The following is a 15,926-nucleotide window of genomic DNA, read 5'->3' on the forward strand; positions in this document are numbered from 1 at the left end:
TTCTAGGGTAATCATGCTTTCGAAAATGAGGCATTTTTTATCTCGATATGTGCATAAAAATAAACTTGTGTCATTTGGTTTACTATACTTTTGTATCTAAAGACTTTAATCTGATATTTGAGTAATTTGCTTCGAATTTACATTTTTGTTTTAAAAAATGTTTTTGTAGTAAACTAAAGGGATTAAAATAGTTAATCTGGAGGGGGCGCCTACTCTGAATGATAGAACAGAAAGCGGTGTTGGATTGCACTTACCCAAAAGGCCAGAGCTATCACTTACGCGATTCAGCCTACCTGATGACTGTGATGTGCTTGAGGCGGGTGTAAGCTCATAGCTCCCTCTCCGAGTGCTCCCCAGAGAAAATGTTAGAGCACCCAGCGGCTTGACATTGTCTAGAGCTTCTCTGGTCGTTGGCCTCAAGCTACTGATCTCAGCCTTCTGGGGCTGGCTGGGCAGGGCCTAAGGTGGCTGGAGCTCCCAGGCTGGTCACCTTCAGAATGTCAAACAGTGAATTTCCTAGATCATCTGCTATGGTGTAGGGAAAGTTGAGAAACACCCCAATAGGACAGGCATGTCAGTAATGTCACTCTTACCCCTGGTGGTTGGGTGCATGTATATGGTCTAATACTGAAAATAAAGGTAAAAAAGTCCTGCCAGGTGATGTTCTGGCAGCATTTCTCAAGGAGGAGCAGTGGTTTGTTTATACGTGTGTTTGTTTATTCACACTTCACATATATCCTCCCCAGAATGCCTCACTCTGCCTGCCTGGGGTGAGTCACCAGTTGGAGTGGGCCCATCTCAGGTGAAATGGCGTGGAGAGACAGGCAGTGAGTGCTGCCCTGTGAAGTGGGGCTCTGGCTGTCCCATCCTTGCTCTTACCAGAGGCTCAGCCTTCAGACGCCCTCAGGGGAAGAGGGAAAGGGAGGAGGGGGCACTGCAGGCCCAGGCGAACAAGGCTGATGGACTCTTGGTAGTTACCCAGGGCCGGTTCTTGGCTGTGTTACCCTGGTTCATTTGAAAAAAAAAAATTTTTTTTTTTTTTTGATTAATGAAAACTGGAAGAACTCTAGGAAATTTGAGGTATTATACCTTCCCAAAGTTAAACGCCAAGATGTAGAACTAGTGTGTTATTTTGTTGATAGAGCTGACAATGCTGTGTTTCAGTGAAGGAGTTAATTAAAATGAAACGGTTAGTGTGTCAATGTAATGAAAAAATATAAGGTAGCCATTTTAACATCAGGAAGTAAAGACAATTATAAGACTGTTCTCTTTGTTTTTCCAATCTATTATATAGTACCTTCCCCCACCCATTGAAGTGAACTGACCGTATGATTCATTTCTTAAACAAATACTGAGTTCCAGCTGTGTCAGGTACTGTAGTGGCAGGAGGTAAAGCAGGGAGCACACAGGTAAAACCCCTTCCACCCTGGCTGGTGGGCGGGGCAGAGAAGGAAGGGAAGAGGGAAACAAAAACAGGATAAGTGAAATATAGATTGTGTTCAATGTTGATAAGTACTAAGGAGACAAAACAAAACAATGACGTAAGCTGTCGAGTGGTGGGGGTGGTGAACGAAGTCGGCTGGTTCTTTGAACGACTGGAGCCCCGGGAAGACCTCGAGTCAAAGACCTGAAGGAAGTGAGGGAACAAAGTCTAAGGGAAGACAGCCTCATCCAGAGAACAGCCCGCACAAGGTCCCTGCAGGGGAGAGAGCCTGTGTGGTCAGGGAACAGCAGAAAGCGGGCCAGTGGCTGGAATGAGACAGCTCGGGGAAGGTATCAATAGAACAAAATGGGGCCAGAAAAGTACTGGCGCCAGATCTACAACCTTGTAGGCCATTGTAAGCACTTTGGCTTTTACTCGGGGTGAGACGAGAACCCACTGGAGAATTTTAAGTAGAGAAGTGACATGGTATGATTTAACATTTAACAACTGACTGCTTTTTGAGTGTAGATGGTAGGAGGCCAATTAGGAGATTGCTGCAATAATCCAGGTGACAGATGATGGCTTAGACCAGGGCGGTGGCAGTGGAGTGGTGGTATTAAGACTCTGGCAATAGCCCAGAGAACTTCCTGTTGGATTTAATGTGAGGTGTGATTAAAGAAGAATCAAGAATGTCTCCAATGTTTTTGGCCTGAGGATCTGGAAGAATAAGGTTGCCATTTATTGAAATGGGAAGACTGCCAGAGGAGTAGATGTGAGTGTGTGAGTGAGAGCTGGGTGAGTGGGGGGGGGGGGGTAGTTTCAGGAAGGAGAAGGGTGCACTGAAAGTATAAGCAAAAAGTTTAGACATGGATTGAGTTGTCTGTTAGCCCTCCAAGAAGACACGTCAAGTAGACGGTAGATCTATGCATCTGAGATTCAGGGAGATAAAAATGTTGGCTATAAATGTGTGTGTAGATAGTATTTAAAGCCATAGGGCTGGGACTTCCCTGATGGCACAGTGGTTAAGAATCTGTCCGCCAATGCAGGGGACACGGGTTCGAGCCCTGGTCTGGGAAGATCCCACATGCCGCGGAGCAACTAAGCCTGTGCGCCACAACTACTGAAGCCCGTGCCCCTAGAGCCCGTGAGGCACAACAAGAGAAGCCCCCGCTCGCCACAACTAGAGAAAGCCTGCACGCAGCAACGAAGACCCAATGCAGCCAAAAATAAATAAATAAATTTATTAAAAAAAAAAAAACAGCCATAGGGCCAAATGAGGAGTAGGTGAGTCCAAGAGCTGAGCCCTGGTGTACTCCAGTATTGAAAGGTCAGGGAGATTATACAGTATGTTAATTACATTATATACTTGGGAACAATCCTTGATAAACTAGATTTGGGCTTTTAAAGAAAAAACTAGAGGTTCTCCTACGAATTAAACTGAGGTAAAAAACATGTTGTGGGGAATACTAGAACCTCTGAAATATCACTTACAAAACATCCCGGTCTAGGTACTTGGTGTGAAGTTGGCAATGCTCCCAAGATTTTGGTAAATAAAAATAAGTAGATTCCACACAGTTCAGTATTGAGCCCCCTCTATATTGACAGACACTGTGATTACAAAGATGAATTTTGCATGGCATATCCTGAAACGTCCATTAGGTGGCAGAAAAGCATTCACTAAATCGACTGTAAGCCAGGTCTTTCTCTCTCTCTTTCTCTCTCTCTCTCTCTCCCCCCCCCCCTCCTCCCCCATCTCTCTTTGAACCCTCTGATTTTAAAGATGCACAACACTATTTTGAAAAACAGAAACTACTGTTTTCTTCAGAAAGCCAAAAGATATCACTAGTCTGTAATATAACAGAGGTGAGCCAGGTGAATGGGGGCTTGAGGTACTTCATTTGGTTCAGAAATGTATGAGTTGGGAGATGGTCTGGAAAGGAGTAAATTGACTATAATGAGACTGTTAGGCCTTATTCTTAAACTTTTGATGTGTAAGCTTTTCAGCTGGGGGCAAAGCAGGGAGGCCTCAGAAAGCAGAAAGCAAAAAAAAATCCTCCTGTAAAAAAATAAACAAGACTTCTTAGCCCAAGCTTGGCTATTGGAGGTTTCTGCAGTACACCGCATGACTAAATCACAAGTCTGTTCAATTCAAATTTATTTATTTATTTTTGGCTGCGTTGGGTCTTCATTGCTGCGCGTGGGCTTTCTCCAGTTGCAGCGAGCAGGGGCTACTCTTCGCTGCGGTGCGCGGGCTTCTCATTGCGGTGGCTTCTCTTGTTGCAGAGCACGGGCTCTAACCATGCGGGCTCAGTAGTTGTGGCTCATGGGCTCTAGAGCGCAGGCTCAGTAGTTGTGGCGCACGGGCTTAGTTGCTCCAGGGTATGTGGGATCTTCCCGGACCAGGGCTTGAACCTGTGTCCCCTGCATTGGCAGGCAGATTCTTAACCACTGCACCACCAGGGAAATCCCACAAGTCTGTTCAACTTAGAAGTCACATTTCTTCCTGCTCTCCTTCGGGTGCTGGTCCCCAAACTGGCCTGCCCATTGCAATCACCAGGGCAGCCTCAAAAATAATTGAGGCCCATGTCCCACCCCAATAGACTGTGGGTCTCGGGTGTGTCCTGGCCTTGGAATTTTAAAAAAGGACTCCCAGATAATCCTAACATGAAGATAAGTTTGAGAGCCACTGGGTTTATTTAATGCTGCACGTGTAAACATAACTCACCTTCCCACAACTCAAATTCGTTCCGCCCTGTAAGACACACGCAAGAGAACCTTTCCACGTCAGCACAAAGGCTAGTTGTATTCATTTATCATCTACCGAACAAATTCTAACACCAAATTTTGCACTACTTTCAAAACCAAACAAAGCCAATTAAAGCAATGAAAGAAAAAGCAGAGGAATAATGGTGAGTTGTTTTTTGAAAATGTTTTTATTTTCTTCTGATTGTTATAGAGCATGTTTTATTTCTCATGGCATTGAAAATATTTACTTTTGCAATACTGTTATACTCAGCATATTTTAAACACCAAGTTAAGAACTTTTTTTTTTTTTTTTTTTTTTTGCTGCTCTTTGGCATCAGAAACTAAGTAGTAACAAATCTTCCTACTTCTCACCAAGGTTCTTTTGTGATACACTGCCACTAAGTCAGTCAGGAAAAACCATGTATATATCCTTTAAGACTCCTCAGGGGACCCTGGGCTGAGAAGGTCTCACATCACCTTGCTTTGGATAACAAATTTAACCCTTGACGGGCTTTTTGTAACTCTGACCTTTAACGATGGCATTGTACAAATAAGATTTGGTGACTGATTCATACATACATAAACATATGTATGTATGAATATATATTTATATGTATATTCAATCCTGTTTTTATTGCCCATAAAACTTTTAAAAAGTCAATCTGCTGGTCTTCATGTTGATAGATGGCTGATAATTGATTCACTCATATGTATTATGATTACTGACTTATTTGGAATTATTTCTAATATTTTATCGGTGTTTTCATTAATCATGCTTTTCCTTTGCTCTCTCTCTCCCCTTTTTCCTGCCTTCTGTTGGATTGTTTATTTCCTTTTTTTTATTCTTCTACTGGTTTTGAAGCCATACATTCTAATTCCATTATTTTGCTAGTCACCTTTAAATTGTCAGCATGCATAGTAATCCTCTCCAACCTATTCCAAAACAATACTTAAAGAGGTCAACCCCTCATATTCTTGTTATTGTTATCTAATACTTAATACTTCTTGTTTTTATACTGTGCCCTACCAAAGTAGTGTTTTTAAGAGTCACTATTAAGAGTTTCACTTTGTTTACTTGTTCATTTACATTTGTTTCTTGCATCTCACTCTTCTGCGTTCACTTTCCTTCTATTTGACACAGAATCATATTATTCATCGTTCAGTGAAGATGCAGGAATGCTTAACTCAGTTTTTATAGGTCATAAAATGTCATTATTTTACTCTCAAAAATTGTTTAGCTGGATATTGAATTCTTTATGACAATAATCAACTGTCTTCTGGGCTCAGTTGTTGCTGATTTGAAGTCAGCCTTTAGCCTAATCTGCCTTATGTATTATAAATTTTAAGATTTTCTATAATTTCTATGATCTAGGTTTGATTTTATTTTTTTATCCCTCTAGTATTCTTCATGTTTCTCATATTTGAAGATTTGTGTCTTTCTTCAAATATGGAAAATTCATAGCCATTACCTCTTCAGACATCACCTCCCCCATTATTTCTATTCACATCTTCTGGAACTCCCATTAAAAGTATATTGAACTTTCTCATCTATTCTTAGCTCATAACTTTTCTTTCATGTTAACAGAATATATATATATATATATATATATATGTACATATATATATCTTTATGCTGTTTATGAGAGATTTCCTCAGATTTCTTCACTATGTTTAATCTACATCCAACCTATCCTATGTTCCCGTATACTTCATTTCTGGAATTTCTGTTTGGTTCCTTTTCAAATCAACCTGTTCCTTTTGGGTACTATAATGTTTTGCTTCCTTTATCTCTTTGAATATATTAACCATGTTCATTTTTAAAGTTTCATGTTGTTCTATTATTCCTAATTCTTGGATGAGGACTCTCCCATTTTTTTCATTTCATTTGCTGAACCCTCCTCAGGATGGTTGGTTTCGTCATGTGATTTGTAAGTTTTTGCAGTGAGTGCATCCTTGGCCAGGGTTATTTGTAGTGGAGGTCCAGCGTTCCCTGTCCTGTTGAAGCCTCCCTCCAGGTGATTTTGCATTTGCATCTGAGAGCTCTGTGGGCTGCACTGCCTTCAGGTTACTCAGCTTCGCTTCAGGTCCTTATAGGTCCTTATACCGTACCGTATGAGGGCTATGAATTTGGGCCACGTGCCAGTATGGGGTCCTGGTCTCGGGCTCCAGTTTTTTTCAGGTGACTATTTCTCCCCAAGTTGCCCGGAGATGACAAATTATTTTGCCACTTTTGCAGGCCAACAGGTAGTTTTACTCATCCATATTTTGTAGATAAGATAGTATTTTATTATCTTAGCTTTATGCAGGTAGCTTTACTTCAGCTCCCCACACTCATGGGATTTGTGATTTAGACTCTCTCCTCTCTGTGCCGGTATTAAAGCTCTAGCCCCAAGGCCTATATCTGGTTCTGAAACCCCAGGAACTATCTCAGCTTCAGCTCACCCATATGATTTTGAGCTTCCTCTCTTTTTCTGACACGTGGGTTAGCTTTCTTCCTTTCTTCCTTTCCTTCTCTTTTTCCCCTCCTTCTTCCCTCCCTCACTCCCTTCCTTCCCATTCCTCTCTCTGACTCTCTTTCTTACTTCCTTAGTGCAGCCTGATTTAATATTTTGTTTGTTTCATTTTATCCTGCGTTTCTGTGTGTTTGGAACAGGAAGAAAAATTCTTCCACATCAGCTCAGCCTGCCATATTTGCTGACATAATCTTAAAATATATTAAATATTAAGACAAGAGTGTACTTACTACATTAGAACAGTGCCTGATATATATACATCATTTAAGTAAGTGATAAGTACTTGGCAATAGCTAGCTTTTATTAAATACTTACTGTTTGCTAAGAATTGTTCTGAGTCCTTTATGTGTCTTTACTCATTTACTCCTTAATTTTACAAGGTCGGTACTATATTCACACACATTTTCAAATTATATTATCCTTATTTTATAGATGAAGAAACCAAGATGCTGGAATATTAAGTAACAGGATTTTGAACCTAGGCAGTCTGGCTCCAAGCTCGTCAGCTTTATTAAGATTTAACTTAAATAAAATTAAGGCTAGATTTTGATTCGTTTTGACAAATGTATACACAGTCGAGTAACCACTACTACAATCATACTATCTATTAGAACAATTCCATCACCCCAGAAATTTCCCTTTGCCCGTTTGTCGTTAATCTCCTCCCACAGCCTCTCACCCCTAGCAAACACCGATCTGTTTTCTACCACTGTAATTTTGCCTTTTCTAAAATTTCACATAAGTAGAATCATACAGTGTCTGGCTTCTTTTACTTAACATAATGCTTTTGAGATTCCTTCAGGGTATTGCAAATATTAGTTGTCTGTTACTTTTAATTGCTGAGCAGTATTCCATTGAATAGATGATATACCACATTTTGTTTATCTTTTACCAGTTAATGGATATTTGGATTCTTTTCAGTTTGGAGCTCTTACAAATACAGCTGCTATGAATGTTCACATACAAACCTTTAGATGGATATATATCTTCATTTCTCTTGGGAAAATATCTGGACATGGAATTACAAGATTATATGGTAAGTATATGTTTGACTTCTAAGAAACTGCCAAACTGTTTTCCAAAGTGGCCATACTAGTTGCAGTCCCACTGGCAAGCAATCTACGAGAGTTCTAGTTGCTTCACTTACCCCTCAACATTTAGTATTGTTAGTCTTTTTAATTTTCTCCTAGTGACTATGTTGTGATATCGCATATGGTTTCTATTTGCATTTCTCTAATGACTAATGACATTGAGCACTTCTCCTAAGTTTATTTGGCATCTGTAAATTTTTGGGAAAGTGTCTATTCAAATTCTTTGCCCTTATTTTAATTGAGTTGTTTATATTTTATAAATTGCAGTTATGTTTTATATATTCTGAAAATAAGTCCCTTATCAGACATATACTTGGCAAATATTTTCACCTGTCTGTGCAAAGCCTGTACTCTTTACCACTACTTATAATGCTCCTCAGTATTTATCAGAATGATTGAGGAATTTCCACAGGCAGCTTTTGCAATTAATAAGGGATAAAGGAACCCTGTTGACAATTTTGTTTGAAGACCCAAAGTTCACATTTTCACTACTCATTGAATCGTTTCTGTTTCGGTACAGAACTGAACTGTCCTCTCTTGGATTTGAAGAACTGATGAGATCACAGCTGCGATTACCTCTGAACTCTCTGTCTTTACGATCCACTGAAAATAATTAGACACGTCTCTGCTATATAAACACTGTCCTGGGCAAATTGTCTTAAGGCGTCCTGTTTTTCATTTACCAGTTTTTTTCCTTATGGAAAAAGACAGTTTCCAGCAGTTAGAACTAGAGAAGGGTAGACCTTCCAACAGGAGGACTCCCAAAAGAGTTATCCATTTTGCTGATGGTGACATCACGGAAGAATATAGCACAGAAGAAGAGGAAGAAAAAGAGGAACAGAGAACAAATTCAACACTTGATCCTGTCAGCTTAGAATATCATTATTAGTGAACACGGGGGCTGAGTGAACGAGAGATTAAGGCAGATGAGATTTGTGGAAAACACAGTTTTAAGCTAATTCCTGGCTCTCCTTGGTTTGCTTTCTACAGCCAAGTACAATCAACGTATGATTTTGATAATCTTAGGTTTCTCGTCTATGAGAGAAAATGGGACCTATTACGAAGCATTTTGAAACTTCTACACTGCAGACTCTGCAGTCACCACTCCTGTTATTAATTTACGCTGATTTGGTTTCTCTTTTTTTTTCAGTCTAAACTTTCATGGGGGTCCTACCTATGGTTTTGGGCAGGGCGAATAGCAAGGACCTCATTTTCTAGTAAGTACTGCTAAGGTTATTTTTTTCTGCCTTAAATATAGACTTACAGACCCTCAGAGTTAGATGGGACTTCCAGTGGTTTAATCCACTCCATGGTATTCTGAAGAACTGGTCGCTTCCATATCTACGCTTGAACATTCCCGAAGGCATAGAACCTCACATCTTCAGGCAGACCCTGCCATCTTTTCTCAACTCTTTTTAGTAAATTCTATCTTCTATTCTATCTTCTTTTAAAGTTCTTCCCAGTGATCCTAGTTGTCTTTTTAAAGGCCAGACAACACCAGTCCAGATTCCTCTTTCATAGAATTTCAAATATTTGAAGACAATAGTCAGTTCTCCCTGAGGTGACTCTTCACCTGAATAAACTTCCAAGTTTTTTCTTTTTTCAACTATTGTTACCTGACACAGTTCCAAGTTCCCTTTTCATAATCACTCTATTATAAACAGAATTTTATTGATCCCTCCCAAGGGCATAACGAATGGCCTAAGTGGCTATTTACAAGAGACAAAATACTAAATCTTATTTTGTTTGACTTTCACCAATTTTCTAAAAATCACAATTGCCAACATCTAATTACTCATTTCCTTCTAACTTGCATATGCTTGTGTATGTGATGGGGGGAAACAACTTTAAGAATCTGAGAAAATATAAAATATAGCTCTTAGGAATTGATCTTCATTCATTCATTCAATAAACATTTATTGAGTGCTCATGTATGCTCAGCACTGAGCAGGACCCTGGGACACAAAGACAAATGACAGTCTTTGCTTTCAAGGGCCTTAACATTCAACGGGTAATATAGGCCGGTAAACATGCCTATGATGATAATTTGTTGTTACAGCTTCCATGGCAGGAGGAGTGTAGGGACTACAGACTGGGATGCTCAGGAATGGTGACGTACAGAGGAGACATCTTAAGAATGCTATGAAAGTATGTCTGGCCAAGGCCAGCTTGGGGACCACGAAAGTGACCAGGGGGTCTTTAAATCACATTAGAAGTAATGATAAGGGAGATTTAGTCAGATGGTATGAGCCCTAAGTGCTTTTTGATCAAGGTGGAAGGTTTGTAATTTGGAAGTTACTTTAGAGACCCAGGTGAATACTGACCTTACCTCAACTAAAATATGTTGGCAGAAGAAATGCTGCCTTCCAGAGACTTCTATGCTTTAGTTAGGGCAAGACTGTTTGAAGAGGTGAAATGTTTTGGACGGAGGGAGCCAGCCTTAGAGATTAGATCAGGTAAAAGAAGCAAAACTCAGTACAGCAATATGAGAGTGTGAACGAGAACAAGGACTACAGTGATTTCTATCTGGGCTTTGACTTCAGATGACGGGCAGGACACACAGGGAATCAATCTGCCTTCAGGGTTCCAAATGGAACTGTAGCCTGAAAGGGCTTCTGCCTGGGGCTTCCAGATTGTAGTGAAGGCATAAATACGCTAACAGTCTGATCTTTACACAGAGACTTTGGTTAGAGCTGGAACCCAGACGACACTGGTAATTAATTTTTTCCATGTAAGATTCTAGTAGGTCATAACAGGAAAACTTCCTGAGATTTATTCTAATGTTTTAGAAACTTCTCTTATGCACATGTACTAGGCACTGTGGCAAACAAACAGATTACAGAGCTAGAGTATTTTTGAAAGGATAAAGCACATTAAAAAAAAAGAGAGAACATCATTTTGATGCACTGTATGAGCAATTTCTTCAGAAGTGGAATGAATCACGGGAATCAGAAAGTCCTATAATGGGGGGAGGCACATCAGAAGTCCTATACTTTTACAGGAGAACATCTCTAGGAGAGACCTTTTTGGAAACCCCTCATTATTCATGATAAACCTTTATCCCTAACTCTAACAATCCCTGAGGCTGCAGGCCACCTTGATACTGTGACTGAAGGCAGACAAGAAAGGCCTTAAATTGCTGCTAGGAAGGAGTTTGTTTTGATGCATGGAAGAATTTCTGACATGGGTCTCGGTAACATTGGATTTAATTTTGGGTATACTTTGCAACATACTCACAGCTGATGATCAGATGATACGCATGGGGATGGACAACATCTGTTCTGATTGCTCAGGACCTGTACCTGTTATTAAGTATTTTGAAAGTCTCCCCTGATATATTCACCTGGAAAGGATAGTTTACATGTAATCCTATGTGAAGACAGAAGATTTAACAAATTCCCTTTGAGTCTTAGGACTTTTTGGGAGTCTGGAGCAATTGAAATCTTTTGTCAGCCTTGGAGTTAAGTATAATAATAGACCATTTGAGGGCAAGTTGAAACTTTTGGCATCTCCACTGAGTCTAAGCTTTAATTATTTATTCAGTTTACCAAAGCGGTTTTCTTTCTTCTAGCATGTGAATTCCTTGGTGGAAGATTTGCTGTCTTCTTTGGTCTTAATCAACCCAAATACCAGTATGTGTTAAATGAGTACTATAGAACACAAAATAAGGTATGTGACATCCTGATGGGGACACCAAGAGCCCTGAGATGGGGATGTTGGTTGTTCCTGATTTGGGCCCTTACGGAGGAGTATTTTCCCACCTGGTAATTCATGTAACTGCAGTTTCACTGAGCTCCCATGGTCAGACTGACTTCTTTTTCTAATGCCCCTCACCCCATGATGCTTATTCCTATTTGCCTCTCTTGTGTGAAGTTAGAAGGTCATGGGATAGTTCGTAGATGGTAGTCGAGTGTGAAGCCTGAGATCGCATAAAGGCGAAGCTTCTTATAAGGGTGTCTCTACAAGACGGGGGAGATCAGAGGTATTGGGTTTACTGTTAAACATTTCCTTATTCCTCTTTGTATCAGGAAAGTGACAAGGAAAGTGAAGGGAATGGATCAAAGACCCAACCAGCCAATGTTCCCAATGAAAAGTGTCACCTGGAGGCTGGGGGCCGAGAGTATGGAACGAGACAACAGGACATTGCCGAGGGCATTCCTCAGTGGAGTATCTCATACAGCGAGGGTCTGAAGGCAGATTCCAGCTCCTGATGGGCAGCGGGGCTATAGTTCCCCTGGATCTCTCTTCCTCGGTCATTGATTACCACGGCAACAGCACCACAGGTAGCACTTCTGAGCCAGATCTGATCTTAACCTCTTTGTGATTTATTCTCCAGCAGCCAGGAATTGTAAACAATCATAAGAACAATTGTGGATTCTTTCTCAATATAAATTTTTATTTATAAGCCCAGCAACCCAGCTCCACCCCAGTAATATAAGTCCTGTCCGTCAGTTGTGGGCTACTAGTATTGACATTTGCACAGTAGTATAAATGCCTTAAGGAACTTGGGCATGGGAGTTTTAGGCTGAAACTCTTTGTCACATGGCGAGGGTATAGAAAAGGACCCTCTGTTCCTCAAAAGAAACTTTGGGTATTATGAAGTCTAAATCCTTTCAGGGTTTGACATAAGCCGTGTGCTTCCCAATAGCTATGTTGGCTTACTTGAGGCTTGCTTTGCAATAAGCAAACATTGCTAATAACTCTGTTTCAACATAGCAGTCTTTGAGAGTTGGGTGCATTTCCCCCCAAACACGTCAAAATAAATAAATAAACAATCTAAGCTCTAGAAAAAGTATTTGGAAAAAGTGAATGATTCTCTCGTTTACTTGTCAACAAATTTTCAAAAACTGTAAAGATCAAACATGGAAATCATACCTGGATAACACAGGTTGTGCTGGCCAAAGGTAGCTGTGATATAGAAAAACACAGGTTTTGCAGTAAAAAGACCTGAGTTCAAGTCTCAATTCTGCTTTTTACTAGTCGTGTGATTTTAGGTGTCTAAATTTCTGAGCCCCAGTCTCTTTCTTTGTAAAATAGGGGTGGCATTTATTTGTTTCTCAAGGGTTACTGTTAAACGAAATGAAATAATAAATGTGAAAACTCTTTTAAAACTGTGAATATTCGTTGTTAATGCTTAATTAATGGCTGTTATAGACTGTTATATTGAAGGTCCCCAAAGAACCATGCCTTCTGGAATTCACGTCCTCACATAGCTCCACCTACATTGACTTTGGCCTTGGCTATGTTACTTGCTTTGGCCAGTGAGATAGTAGCAAATGGGGTGCAACTGGATGCTTGATAAACACTTGCACCAGGGAGTTGTCCTCTTAGAAAGCTTCACGTTGTAAAGAAGTTTGCGTTAGCCTTCTGAATGATATGAGGCCACGTGGAGAGAGGACCCCAAGGACGAAAGACCATCTTACGCATTCCAGCCCCAGCCATGCTCCCCAGCAAATGCAAACACATAAGTGACCTCCTCCTGCCCTATGCGTAGCAGATGAACCGATCAGCCAACAGAGTCATAAGAAACAATGTCATTTTAAGTTGTGGAGTGGTTTGCTATGCGGCCATATAAAACTGAAATAATAACTCTAAGAGAATGGGAAGTTGGAATTGATTTGATATGAAATCAAGGACAGAAGTAGGCCTAGCGAATAACGTGTGGTTAGTTGAATACATGAGGATAAGATAGGTTATCAGGCATAAACAGACAACTCCAAAATCTCAGTGGCTTAAAACAACAAAAGTTTCTTTCCTTCTCATGGGAGGTCCACCATCAGTTCAGATGGCTTCCCACCGTGTTCTCCAGGTGCTGGCTCCGTAGCACATGCTCCTTTATCCTATGTTTCATCCAAACTGATACTCTCAGGGCTGCGGAAGCAGAAGTGAAGTGGATAGTTAAGCACTGGCAATCAATGTCTCCACTAAGAATGAATCATGTCACCTCTGCTTATGTTTCTTCCACCAAAGCAAGTCACATGACTGCAATTAACTTTTAGGGGTGTGGACCTCCTTAGACAGCTGAGAAAGGGAAACCCTTTCTTCCAGTGGTATAAGGGATAAATTATAAGCTGAAAAGTCACAGCGATACTGGTTTGATCTCAGCTCGGCTGCCCCTTTCTAACCTGGTAGCCCAGGTTACTCAACTTCTCAGTGTTCCCATGTGTAAAACAGGTTTGATGCAGGAATCAAATCCAATTTGAAGTAATTTATGCAACAGAAAAGAATTCTTTGGAAGGATACTGAGGTATCTCGTGGAACCCAAGTGCAGATGTTTCAGTAGGTCTAGAACAACTCTGGCAAGCAAATAACTAAGCAGTACTCTGTCTCCATTCCTCATCTTTCTTACACATGAGAAGGATGACCACTCCATAGCTCTTTTATTTTTTAGTATTTATTTATTTATTTTTATTGAGATATAATTGACATATAACATTATGTAAGTTTCAGGTATAGAACATGATGATTCAATATTTGTATATACCGTGAAAACATCACCACAACAAGTCTAGTTAACATGCATCACCACACAGAGTTAGGAATTTTTTTTTCTTGTGATGAGAACTTTCAAGACCTACTCTCTTAGGAACTTTCAAATATATAATATTAATAATGGTAATAATATTAATATTTATAACTGGAAGTTTGTACCTTTTGACCCCCTTCATCAGTTTTGCCCACCCCCTATTCCCTACCTCTGGCAACTGCCAATTTGGTTGCTGTATCTATGATTTTGGGTTCTTGTTGGTGGTGGTGGTATTTGTTTATTTGTTTTAGATTCCACATAGTGAGATCATGCAGTATTTGTCTTTCTCTGTCTGACTTAGTTCACTTAGCATAATACCTTTAAGGTCCTTCCATGTTGTCACAAATGGCAAAATTTCCTTTTTTTTAATGGCTAAGCAATATTCCATTGTGTATATATATGCCACATTTTCTTTATCCATTCATTCATTCACCCATGGACGCTTAGGTTGCTTCCATGTCTTGATTATTGTAAATAATGCTGCAATGAACATGGGGGTGCATGTATCTTTTTGAATTAGTGTTTTCATTTTCTTTGGGTATATACCCAGGAGTGGAATTGCTGGATCATATGGTAGTTCTATTTTTAGTTTTTTGAGGAATCTCCTTACTTTTTTTTCCATAGTGGCTGCACTAACTTAAATTCCCAGCAACAGTGCACAAGAGTTCCCTTTTCTCCACCTCCTCCTCAACACCTGTTATTTCTTGTCTTTTTTTAAAATAGCCATTCTAACTGATGTGGGATGACATTGCATGTGGTTTTGATTTGCATTTCCCTGATGACTAGTTATGTTGAGAACTTTTTCATGTATCTGTTGGCCTTCTTATGTCTTCTTTGCAAAAATATCTATTCAGATTCTCTGCCCACTTTTTTTTTTAACATCTTTATTGGAGTATAATTGCTTTACAATGGTGTGTTAGTTTCTACTTTATAACAAAGTGAATCAGTTATACATATACATATGTCCCCATATCTCTTCCCTCTTGCGTCTCCCTCCCTCCCACCCTCCCTATCCCACCCTTCTAGCTGGTCACAAAGCACCGAGCTGATCTCCCTGTGCTATGCGGCTGCTTCCCACTAGCTATCGGTTTTACATTTGGTAGTGTATATATTTCCATATATACACTACCACTCTTTCACTTTGTCACAGCTTACCCTTCCCCCTCCCCATGTCCTCAAGTCCATTCTCTAGTAGGTCTGCGTGTTTATTCCCGTCTTGCCCCTAGGTTCTTCATGACCATTTTATTTTTTTTAGATTTCATATATATGTGTTAGCATATGGTATTTGTTTTCCTCTTTCTGACTTACTTCACTCTGTATGACAGACTCTAACTCCATCCACCTCACTACAAATAACTTCATTTTGCTTCTTTTTATGGCTGAGTAATATTCCATTGTATATATGTGTCATATCTTCTTTATCCATTCATCTGTCAATGGACACTTAGGTTGCTTCCATGTCCTGGCTATTGTAAATAGAGCTGCAATGAACATTGTGGTACATGACTCTTTTGGAATTATGGTTTTCTCAGGGTATATGCCCAGTGGTGGGATTGCTGGGTCATATGGTGGTTCTATTTGTAGTTTTTTAAGGAAACTCCATCCTGTTCTCCATAGTGGCTGTATCA

The 15,926-nt window shown here is 40.1% G+C and overlaps 1 protein-coding gene across 1 annotated transcript; it reads left to right on the forward strand.

Moving 5' to 3' along the window:
• Positions 1-88: 88 nt before the first annotated feature.
• Positions 89-15,646, forward strand: FAM177B (family with sequence similarity 177 member B). Its single transcript, XM_082428301.1, has 4 exons — positions 89-8,637; positions 8,923-8,989; positions 11,344-11,441; positions 11,801-15,646. The coding sequence occupies exons 1-4, from the start codon at positions 8,470-8,472 to the stop codon at positions 11,981-11,983; spliced, it is 516 nt and encodes a 171-aa protein (XP_082284427.1). The 5' UTR covers positions 89-8,469; the 3' UTR covers positions 11,984-15,646.
• The last annotated feature ends 280 nt before the right edge of the window (positions 15,647-15,926 follow it).

The sequence above is a fragment of the Balaenoptera physalus genome (genome assembly GCF_965194825.1).
Source record: "Balaenoptera physalus genome assembly, chromosome: 1".
Taxonomy (NCBI): domain Eukaryota; kingdom Metazoa; phylum Chordata; class Mammalia; order Artiodactyla; family Balaenopteridae; genus Balaenoptera; species Balaenoptera physalus.

Bases quoted from the DNA above. Each gene is read 5' to 3' on its own strand.
- FAM177B (XM_082428301.1), top strand. From the start codon at position 8,470: ATGGAAAAAGACAGTTTCCAGCAGTTAGAACTAGAGAAGGGTAGACCT. The intron at 8,990-11,343 runs GTAAGTACTGCT...TCTTTCTTCTAG, and splicing joins AGCAAGGACCTCATTTTCTA to CATGTGAATTCCTTGGTGGA. The intron at 11,442-11,800 runs GTATGTGACATC...TCTTTGTATCAG, and splicing joins ACTATAGAACACAAAATAAG to GAAAGTGACAAGGAAAGTGA.